Below are 11,894 nucleotides of genomic sequence, written 5' to 3'. Positions count from 1 at the left end.
CATTCTGTGTGAGACATTTTCTTGAAAGAGAAAAAAGTTTTTGTAACAGTTTTGAAGTTAAATGTCAGAGAACTCTTTAAAACTAATTCATAATTATGAGAAAGAAAAGGACTAAACAAAAACAGTATTCATTTACACTGCCTCGCAAAAGTATTCACATTCAAGCCACAACCCTTAATGTATTTTACATTGTATAATAGGCCAACTGCACATAGAATAGAATAGAATAGGATAGAAATACTTTATTCATCCCAGCAGGGAAATTACTTCACAGTTACAGCATAGAGACAAGACACAATAACACAATACCACTGAGTAGTAGTTGTAGATGAAATAAAAATAAAATATAAAATGCTATAAATTGTAAAAATATGAAATGCTGTTAATATAAAAAGCAACTTAAGAGCAGTCCTTGCAAAGATTCAGGAAAAAAATGCAGATATGTATATGAGGGGGAAAGAGGAGCATCACTTTCAAAATGTTTCACAAATAAAAATTTGAGAGAGGTGACCTACATTGTAATACAGTGCACTCCTGAATAAAATACAGTATCTATAGTCTTCAGAGGTCATTTAAATAATAAAATCTGCCTATTAGCAAATTAATCTCAGTATAAATGCAGCTGTACCGTGAAGCTGTCAGAGGTTTGTCGAAGACAGGTGGCTCTAAACAGTGGCTAACTGTTTTGTTTTGGATTATATTATTTCATCTTATTGTTAGACTTAAAGAGACATAGAATTACTTTATTGTCAATTTGGCAAGGAAATGTGGTTGTTCTGTGTCCCAATGAAAAAACGCCACACTGGTCCCCCACTGGTAAATGTGGTCTACTGTAGACCAAAATTGGTTCTTCGTCCATTTTGTTTTCTACCATAGACCATGATCTTTCATGAGGGTCAATCTTGAATGTAAAACAAAGGCTATGATTGTAGATTTCAGGAGACACAGGGTCAGAATAAACCCTATTTCCATCACAGGAAAAGAAGTGTGTGTGTGTGTGTGGGGGGGGGGGGGTGCTTGAGGAATATAAATACCTTATTGATATTAAAAAACAACATGTTAGATTGTTTAGTTTATTATTACTAATGCTGACTAGTTGTTTTGATTTGACATAAGTTTTGGAACCAGTTTTTTGAAAAATTACCTGGAAAACAGTGGTCTCCATGGAAACATTGATTGAAAAACAACACCTCGAATTGTTTAGTTTATTATAACTAATGCTGACATTACCCTCTGCTTTTACAACTTGAAATGACCTGTTCATGGGTCAGACATTGGACACAAAAGCACTTTAGGAAATCCAGAGCTGGTTTTTGATCCCAGGTCAAGACTATGCAGAACTCTGATGTCTCTGATCATCCCAGGTTGGAGCTCCTTAGCCTGTAAACCTCCACCTTCAACTCCACCAGTCAGGAGGAGGCAGATAAAGGAACCCAGTTGAAAAAATAAGTAAGGAAACTTTTTTGTACCCATATAGTAATTTTAAATATGGATGAGATTGAGGTCAGAGTTCATAACTGTTCCGACTCTCTTCTATCCATGAATATTCTTCTATTTAACCCTTTATTTTCTTTTTTTTTGTCAACTCCTGTCATATGACCAGAAACTTAATCAGAAGATTTGTTCCACCTCCCGATCTACTGGTTATAGTACATTGTGGGAATGGTGAGAACATGATTATGATTTGATCAGAAAGTCGCCTTGAGTCCACTTTCGTTCAGGCAGAAATGAATAAATTATTATGTGATGATTCTGTAGCATGACTGAGACAAGACGACATCACTGGGCCAACGAGGAGAGAGAAGACACATTAACATTCAATAAACTGTTCAAACTTCTCATTTGTGTCTGCATTTGTTGCTTGTGGAAATGTTTCACACGTGACCAACATGACATTGATGAATCATTTCAAAACCTTTTTCACAAATGATGTGATATTTCATTTTAATTTTTCAATCAAGAGACAAACACAAAAAAAGGCTCAACCGAATTGGTTAGCAAATTGTTCAAATATGTTTTCATTCCGCTTTCAGCCACTTTTATTCGAAGAATTTCTACAGCTTTGGACTCACTTTGATGCTAAAAATAAAAGTCCTTCTTTATGTTTAATTTTCCTACAAACACTGACAGTTTTATTTTAAATCTTAAATGTCGATCCTAAATCTCTTCCTATTTTTTTTTTTTTAAATATCTCACACCGTTGCATGTTTGTTTGAAAGTGAGTGAACTGCATTCCTCCATACCTCGTCAGTGTCTTGCTGGTACATCACTGAATTATATATAAATGACAGCACTCCCCCTCGTGGTCATAAGTAAAATAGGACCAATGCTTTTAAGACTCCCACACTCCCTGTTAGCTACTCGGGAAAATATACGCCACCTACTGACGTGCGACAGCAAAACCAAGGAGCGGACAGTCACCGTGCTTCTTCTTGTATCAGTGGTCAGCGCTGCTGCCTTGTGAAACTAAGCACAAATGCCCCCAGACTGCCGCTGTCACGTCGGCCTGGACCTGCTCTCGTCTTCGGGCCTCCTTCGCTGAGAGAATGAAAGGATGGCCGAGCGGCGCTTCGGCGGGGACCACGAAGTGCTGACGGATGCTGCGGCGGCGGCAGCAGCAGCGACTCGCCGGGCTGAGCGGAAGCACCATGACGAGATGAATTCATCGGAGGATGCCGAGGACCTGTCTCTGGAGGAGATACTGAAGCTTTACAGCCAGCCCATCAATGAGGAGCAGGCATGGGCGGTGTGTTACCAGTGCTGCCAGACGCTGGCGAAGACCCACCGGGGTAAAGGGAGCCTCGCTGGCGCCGCCGCCACCGGAGCATCCTCGGTGGAGGCGGCGGCGGCGGCGGCTCCGCTTAGGATATCTGGACCGGGGGATGTTAGGATACAGAAAGACGGCTCGGTGAGGATGGACCAGCACGGCTGTGAAGGTAACAGAAGCGGTTGTTTATGACAACCCGGCCCAGTTAAAATTCATGGCAGGCTCAGCTGCTCAAGATTGTCCGAAATCAATCCACCTCCTTGTCGCCTTTATTATCACAGGTTTATTCAAATGAGGCGCAGTTTGAACATGAGGACCACAGCAGGCGGGCAGTTAGGCCTATATATAAACCCTAAGTTGGGCTAATAGGCTCACACAAAGCCTGTTTCACACTATTTCTTGTTGTTTCTCAACCCCCCCAGCCAGTTTGGGCTCATTGCGCATGTAGGAATGAAAACAACACCATGAGGCCATCAGGCTCCGTGACACACAAAGGAGTCTCGGACCCTTGTTGCTCTCACTCTTGTGTGTTTTCGCTGATTTCCACGGAGCCCGTTTCTCCTCCTCCTCCTCCCCACGTGCGTGCTCCCATCATGTTTCACCACGTTGTCATTAGGAGCCTCTGTGTCCGTTTCGCCACCTCGTTTCAGATCAGGCTGATCATCCTGATGCTTCCATCTGATTAAAGGAGCCGATTAAGAGCTGAACTGATCGGATTGCGGTGGCACACGGAATGATGCTTCCGTGGCCATCGAGTACATTAATGTTACCTTACAACATTTCTTATACAACAAATAAGTCGCAGTGAGTAGATGTTGGGTGTGTCTCTGGTGGGGCAAAGTTAACACTTTGCTTTCTCTCGTCAAACTAAAGCCAGACATTTTTTTTTAAATGAATTCCCAGACTAGACTTAATGCTACCAAGTAAATGCCTATCAGTCTTAATGGCTTCCAAAGGGCCTAGAGAGCCTGTATATACAACTGAGCTAACGGTGTAGCCTTGGATTCAATGGATGCGCCTCATGTCTTGTGTAAGCGACTTGGTTGAGCAAATCTGAAAGGCACAGCTGTGATGATGATGATGATGATGATGCTAGCGTTGGCCTGTAAGTCTATCTGAGTAAAGTGAATGGGCTATTTTTAGATTCGAGGAAGAAACCACTGAAGAGGGGAGTGCAACGTTGTGTTTCTCTGTTGTATAATAAGGCAAAAATAGACATTTTTTTGATCGCATACCAAGTATTTGCTCCCTTACAGATTTCTTCTGTTGTTGTTGTTTTTTTGTTTTTTTTTTGTTAATGTTTTTTTCCTTTGTCACATTTTCAGATCAAGAAACACATTTTAATAATAGATCAAGATGAGTTGGGGAAACACAAAAAGCAGTTTCAAACGGATAGTCTAATTTATTTAAGGGAAAACAAGCGATGCAGGCCAACCTGTAATTGCCCTCTGAACCCAATGACTGCTTCGCCTCGGTGGCACCATCTGTTCTCAAGCATTTCATTAGCAATGACTCTTTCATCTCTAAGGAGGAATGATGACCCACTAATCTATGGAGAATTGTTTTGATATAGGAACACTGGGGAGTTTGAAATGCCACACCACTTTGACTAGGCCTCCCCCAAAACCTTCATTTAGTTGTTTTTGAGGCATTCATTTGCTCATTTGTTGGTGTGTACCAAATCACTGTTTCAAACCACAGCCCTCCCTCAACTCTTAGATTTGCCCCTTGTCCATTGAATTAAACGCAAAACCGCCTCACTAGCATGCAGTCAAGCTCTTCAGAGCTCTGCCACTGAGCTAATATTGGACCCGGTTGTGCTGAAGCAGAGAGACATCTGAAAGTTGTAGGACACTGGCCCTTGAGGAATGCAGTTTGAGACCACTGACTTAAGACCAGGAACTGACTGCTGGTCGTTCGCCTTTACGATTTTCTGTTATTGCAGAATTAGTGGTTCCATCGATTATGACAAGTCTTGAAGAAGCAAAGCAGTCTCACACCATCACATTACCATCATAGTTGACTGATGATGTTGTATTTATTTCCTAAAACGCTGCTTTAGTCTGATGTAACGGTATGCACACCTTCCAGAAGATTTCACTGTCGTCTCGACAGTCCAATATATATTTTTTGGGGGGAAATGTAACAGGCCTCTGATCTAGTTTTGGTCAGAAGTGGTTTTCACTCCTTTAGGAGCTCTCCAATGGTTGCCATGTGTTTCTTTTTTTTTAATTGTTGCGTCAATAACCCTGTCTTTAACGGAGAGAAGTGAGGTCTACAGTGTTTCAGACTGAGTTCCGCTTTTTCTGTGACCTCCTGAATGAGCCGTCAGAACAACCTTGGAGTAATTTTGGCAGACAGGCAACTCCTGGTAAGGTTGACAGATGTTCCATGTTTTTTTTTCTCCATTTGATGGATGGACGGATGGATGGATGGATGGATGGATGGATGGATGGATGGATGAATCTCTTACTCTACTTCATGTTGTTAGCAACATTACACCTTCATGTTAAGTTTTATTTTCAACCTCAGAATTTGCATTTACATTTTCATCTCTAGACTCTCACCCTCTCACCGTATCTACGTTATTCCACGCCACCCTCATGATATTCTAGTCTTCCTCCTAATAAGTAGAGTTAAATATTAAAGGAATGACGTCACATAAAAATCTGTAAATTTTGCCATTTCACGTGTATCAATGAAATCTCAGTTTCTTGCTCAAGTAGTTGCTCTAATTGCCACGTATTGACAGTCTTCAGTAGTGCTGTGCTGTTCTTCTACACAGCAGCTTGGCTAATCAGAGTCAGTCGTGTACATAATTAGACAAATCAATACAAAGTGCTGTTAGGAGTTTAAAATCTCTTATTTGCTAAGCTGACCTTTGTTTATATTCAAAACGACATATTTTAGACATGAGCGTCGACCAAAATTCCCTATAGTCGTGTGAAAAAGTGTTTCCTGTCCTATACCACTCTCATCTTACTTTTGTTTTTTTGTTTTTTTGTCCCACTTAAATATTTTAGATTTTAAATTGTTTTTAATATCAAATAGAAATAATTTGAGGAAATATACTGTTGTTTGCTTTAAAGTGCAATTTCACTTATTAAAGGACGAAAGCGATCAAAACTAATCTTTCCCTATGTGAAAAACCAAACATTGGTACCAGGACCACTTCGGAGCGCGACGTCTGTATTTTCCAAATAATTCACTAGAGATAAAAAAAAAAAATATATATATATTTCCTTGAAGCAAACAAATATAGGCCTATATTTCTAAATATATTGCTAACCATATATCACCGCTGCCACCTGCTGTTTTGGAGAGGAAATGCTCTTTCTGGAGGTCTTCTCTGTTGCTGAGTGGCCAATCATTTTTTGCTAGTTAACAGTTTTTTCATGATTCAAACTGACTGGGCCTTTTGTATTTAATCTTGCTCATATAATTAATTTCTGATGATCTGAAACATTTTTACTGTGACAAACACTGAAGAAATCTGAACGGGACCAAATAGTTTTTATCCTCACATACACTTTATGTTACGTCTATCCAGATAATATTTAGCAAACATATTAAAAACTTTACTATAAAGACAGAAATATGTAGCTCTACAACTGACAGCCGTGTGGCCTGTAATCTGCTGATTCAAGTTGATGTCCTGATGATGTCACTGACAATGTGGTGATGCATTACTGTCTGTTATCGTACAAAGGAGCTATTTGTTCGGAGGAACATCTGTCAGCTGCTTGTTTGGTCATGAAGTAAAACACGTAGCCTGGAGAGGCTGCTAAAGTGTCTTTCTTTTGAAGGAGGAACATTCATCCCACAAAGGTTCTTGGAAGGAGTTTTGTCATCACGGATCACATGCAGCTCAAACTGATGAGATGATTAGAATGAAAGAAATTTGAACAAATAAAGCAGGTCTAGTTTGCACAAAGACACGAACCAAGCAGGGAGGTTTGACTGAAGGAGTTTAGTGAGAAGCGTAAAAAAATGCACTAGGATTAATAAGGAGCGCAACATTAAAAAAAATGTTGCGGTTTCTTTAGTTGAACTGCCAGTAAGTAGAAGTATTTATAGGCAACTTTCCTTTTTTTATTTACACATCTGGGACCTGAGTTCAATTTTTTTACCACATGCAAGCAATTGTGAAATGGTATGACAATAAAAATCCTGACTCCCTTTTCAAATTGCACTAATAATGTGTTTCAAAATGAGCCATTCAAATGTGACTTTTGAGTTGTGTTTTTTTTCTTTTTGTCATATTATAATGAGCAACAGTTTTAAACAACCTGTAATTTTCAAAACTTGCTTTATTGACATAATGTTTTTTTCATTTCTTTATCCAATCTATCTTTACCACAACAAAATGTTGTGTAGTGTAGGTTTAAGAATGAATATAAATGACAAAAGATGGGTATTATATACAGTTTTACAAGTTGAAAGGATTTAGAAATGGGTTTGATCCAAATGAGTCCACATGTCACGGGAGAAAAAAAAGTGAAATATTCGACTTTATTCGACTTTGAAATCTGACGCCAAGTCACCAACCTGAGAATTGTGCTGTTTCATTAATTGGAGTACATACATAATGGTAAATCTCAACTATATTAAGTGTTTTGTATCTAAATGTGAGCACGGATTCCAAATATGTTGAGGAAAAATTGACAAATTTCAGTAAGGAATTGTGTGAAAGTTTGATCAGAAAATGTTGTTAGGACTCTGGCAAGAGAACTTTAACTTTGTCAGGTTGCTGGGCTACATTATAAAAACTTTTAAACAAAGGGAGCGTGAAGAAGAAATATTTTTATTTATCTGCACTGCATGTTTGGTTGAAGGATGCAATCTGAAAATGGACTCCATCTTTACTGAGAAGTTGGAATATAAGTTGGAGAAATGTCCTGAAACTTTGAGTTAAGACAGACCTCACCCCCAATCTCAAAATTGAAAATGGCCATCTAGCATCTATTAAGTTTTGATATATGCGGGAAAATTGTGATATTTTTCTTTATACATCTTTAATACATAAGAGCCGCTCTTAGAAAACACTTTGCCATGTTTTAAAATGACAACATGCAACAAAATACATTGCTAGCTAGTTAGTCCAGCCCAGTCATTGAGCAGTGATTTGCAAACTCGGACCTGGAGCATAGTTATGTTAGGTTTGGTGTCATTTTCTGGTATTAGTTCCAACTTTAAAGTCATTTGAACCACAGTGTAAGTAAAGACTTGGACTTATTATTTATTTCCAGATTGGGAGTTCAAAAATGTTCACAGCTATTGTTTTATGAGACATTTTTGTTAAGAAAAGGAAAACCAATGGACTTGCAAATCAATATGCTCAGTGGCTGGGCCAACTGCTAGCTAGCGAGCAATATAAGCTAATATAAATGTGTTAGAAGAAGCTTATCTTGTTTTGGCTATTGGTGCTCATTAGCTCTATAACAGTTCATTTATTCATGCGAAACTAGCAAATAATTGTTTCAAACACGATGAAATCTGCCTAAAGCTGTTGTAGATATGCTTTCATGAATAATTCAGTGACCACCCAGTGTTGGTTTTCTAGCTGTGAGTTTGTATTTGGGGTTGAGCTTACACTGCTTTCTTGTTTTGCCTGCAGGTAAATACAGCCCTTCAACAACAACTGAGGTGAGTAACTGTTATCCTGCTGCAAATATGTTCCTACACCCTCATGTACCTACAGAAGTGTGGTCAGTATTATGCGAATGTATTTGTTTTTGAAGGTTTGCAGTATCTGCTATGGGCTGTAAACAGAACAATGGGATGTTGAAATGATACACGTGTGGCTGATCTTTTTTTAAATGGCTGCCTTAACCACTAATGGCATCGTTTCCATTATATTGACACTGCAGAGCTATTTAGCATTTGCTAGTTACATCCGCAACAGGATGTAACTAGCCTGGAATTAGGAATAGGAGAAACGTTTGCACTGCATCTATGTAATAAATACTTTTATGTCTACTGAAAGACTAAAATAAAACTTTAATGAATTTGTCCTCTAGTCTCCAGAAAAAAAAGTGCTGATATTGAGTTTAGAGTATCTGACTGGAAAATATGCCTTCTTGACTGACATGCCTGGTAAAGACAAATTAATGCTATTTTATAACAGTTCATTCATTTCCCTTAGACAAAATGTAATTCATCTTAAACGGTGGCTTTTCTAATCAAGCTTTCTAAAACCAGCAGATTTCTGGGAAACTGAAACTTGTTTCCAAAAGCATTAAATAAAATAACCAAAAGAAGTCAACCTTCTGCCTTCCTGGTCTGTTACTTCCAATTAAACTCTGAGTTTTCCCCTTTCTCTATCAATAGTGAGAAAAACCGAGCTTTATTTTGCACTCAGTATATCATTATAGTTGCTGTAGAAAGAATGGTGTACTTAAATAAAGCTTGTTACTTTTTTTTTTTTAAATTATCTAAACTTTCAAATGTTGTCAAATCTAAGCCAAAACTTGACCAGGAAAAGCCAAACTCTAAGTGATAGAAAAAAACAACCCGAGTGTTTAAATTGAATAAACCTTTAACAGAGCACATGGTGGTTTTATTTACCACAAGCTTATCTGCTGATATTGTTTTTACAAGGCATAAGTTATTACGATAAGGGACACAGACGTTTCTTCCTCGTAATTAGAGCCCCAGCTAGTATTTGTGATTAACTGGTCAGGAATCTAACCCACTAAGACCTCCCGCTCAATAAGAGCAATGGGGAAAAAAAATGTAAACTAATTCAAACGCGTCATAAATCTGTCTTACTTCCAATGTGCTGGTAAAGTCTGTGCTAGTTGCTTCCGAAATTATTTATTGGTCTTTGCGGCGGTCAATTTTTAATGAACATTGTAAGAATGTTATGTCAAGGTCAGGGTCAACACTCTGCAGCAGAATTACCACGGGCAAAAACCCGTTAAAATCGCCTGCATCTCTATCCAGTCAACAGAGAATTTGACAAATTCATAACTTTTATCGTCTCCTCCTGGTTCCGCGTGGACAGTGTGCAGAAGCTTTCCGGCGGAATCTAGATAAAGAACTGCTGCGTAACAGATGGGCAGCCGGTAAATAACTTGGGCGCACACGCTTCCACCCCGCTGGAGAAGCAGGGAATGTGAAACCGCATAGACAAAATCCCCACTAAGCAGCTTTGCACCAGAAATCAGTTCTCACAATGCCCCCTTTCGCGGCAGAATGGCTGATGAAAACTACGCTGGCAAGTCGGCGGAGTTGCTGGATGCTTGACGGCGCTGCAGGCATTTGGCTGGCAGAGAGCGTGGAATCCACCCAAAGCTGGATGAACAGGAAGACGTGTTTAGACCGAGCCGACACATTATCTGCACATGGCTTAAAACAGCAGGAACTCATGCAAAGTGATGCTGCATGTCAGATGATGTGTTGTTGTTGTTTTTTCTCCGTAACATATGAGCCGGGTTCACGGATGCAGTGGGGGAACATAAGGCCCTTTGTCTGGTAATCACCAGAGCCTCTGTTTATTAATGAAGAAAAAAAGAATCTGCATATTTTTATTAATCGGTTTTTCATTTAATCAGAAATACGTGACAATTATTGTTTGCGGTTCTTAGGGGAGATGTTGTTGCCGACACTGTTGTCACTTCGCAGACAAGTGTCTGCTTGGCATGCATTTGTAAGAGGACTGAAACGATTAATCGGATTTTATCAAAATAGTCGTCGACTAATTTAGTAATCGATTCACTGTTAGCTGCAGTTTACAGACTCTAAAACATGCTGAAAGAACAACGGCTACTTAAGGTTCACCTGGTTCAAGTTGTGTTAAAAAAAGATCTCCTGTTAAGCATCTTTTGCTCTCCAATTATTAATCCAAAAGATAATCACCAGATCCGCCCTACTCTGATCAGCTGTTATGGTGAAGTTAGAAGTTTGTTTTAGCTGCAGGTGAATCTTTTGCTGCAAATGACGACACACTAAAGCATTTGTGTTATATTTTAGACAATAAAATGTTTATTTTCTTGTTTAATAAATGAATTAAATTATTTGTTTGTTTGCGTCTTTTAATGTATTTCTGATATTAATATATCTGCAGAATGTGCTATTTGTTTCCATCTGATTAATCAGTTAATCGTCAAAATAATCGATCGGTGCCAGTTTTTTTTATCTGATTATTCAATTAGTCACCAGAATAAGCAATAGATTAATCAGTTACTAAAAATAGTATTGTAACAATAATAATAAAACAAATGAATAAACTATACTTATTTTTTAAGTAGAACAAACAATGCAAACAAAAAATATTTTATTAAATGAGCCATTAGAAAAGTAAAACAGTAAAGATAGCTCTGATTTGTAATCAGCTTCCCTTCATGCCAATACTTTGTGGAACAATCTTTTGCTGTAATTACCACTAGTTCAAGATTTTCAGCTGGTTTTGAACATCTGCAGATTAATCCCAACACATATTACACTCATCTGCATTTCAAGGAATATAAAGTAAATAATAATAATAAAAAATATGATTTCACAATGAGGATCTGTGAACAGAAATGTGCAAGTTTTGCCACAAATTCACTTTTGACTTTGACTATACCATCCTGATATACAGTACATCCAATATATTTTCGCTCTGTCACGTTTTCATGTGACCCTCTACACGGCGTTCCGCATATTGACCAAAAGGCTTTTGTTTTTTTCTCATATGTTTTTGTTTTGTTTTGGTCAAATGCATTGGCTTTTGTGATTGTAAGGTGAAAACGACGTGAAACGGTTTAGGGAGTATGGATACTTTTTCAGGCCGGACAATGAAGGTGAAAAGACAAACTGAAGTAGTGGAGGATATTTATTTAGAATATTTAAGAGCATACTGTGTAGGTGTGTTAAAAAACCCCAGAGCAGACGTGACTCACTCATATGACAGTGGGTCATGGCAGCAGAGTCAGGAGTCAGGAGGAATTAGATGAGGGAGCATTTGTTTCTGCCTGAGTGGAAATGACTTATGTTTGCGCATGACGCGTTATTATTCAAAGATTATTGCGCTGACATACTTTTCTCTCAGGGTTCTATGAATTATTGATTATTTAAATAATATAATGCAATTATCATAGTTATAAGAGAACAATACATTTTCATATTTTTATGTAAAACATGT

The 11,894-nt window shown here is 38.4% G+C and overlaps 1 protein-coding gene across 5 annotated transcripts in view; it reads left to right on the top strand.

The window, feature by feature from the left end:
- Window positions 1-2,318: 2,318 nt before the first annotated feature.
- LOC102219904 (protein spire homolog 1-like) overlaps window positions 2,319-11,894 on the top strand; it is a 35,654-nt gene continuing 26,078 nt past the window's right edge. For 2 of the 5 annotated variants that reach the window (XM_023330822.1, XM_005803448.3), the window contains exons 1-2: window positions 2,323-2,936; window positions 8,385-8,413. In XM_023330822.1, the coding sequence (XP_023186590.1) occupies window positions 2,555-2,936; window positions 8,385-8,413 (411 nt within the window). In that variant the 5' untranslated portion in view covers window positions 2,323-2,554. Of the gene's footprint in view, window positions 2,937-8,384; window positions 8,414-11,894 lie in introns of all 5 variants that reach the window. The other 3 variants (XM_023330820.1, XM_023330821.1, XM_005803449.3) reach the window with 3 other exon arrangements.

Source organism: Xiphophorus maculatus, chromosome 3, assembly GCF_002775205.1.
Source record: "Xiphophorus maculatus strain JP 163 A chromosome 3, X_maculatus-5.0-male, whole genome shotgun sequence".
In the NCBI taxonomy this organism is placed as follows: domain Eukaryota; kingdom Metazoa; phylum Chordata; class Actinopteri; order Cyprinodontiformes; family Poeciliidae; genus Xiphophorus; species Xiphophorus maculatus.
The sequence above is the reverse complement of the archived record's forward strand: the minus strand, read 5'-3'. Positions and strand labels throughout refer to the sequence as shown.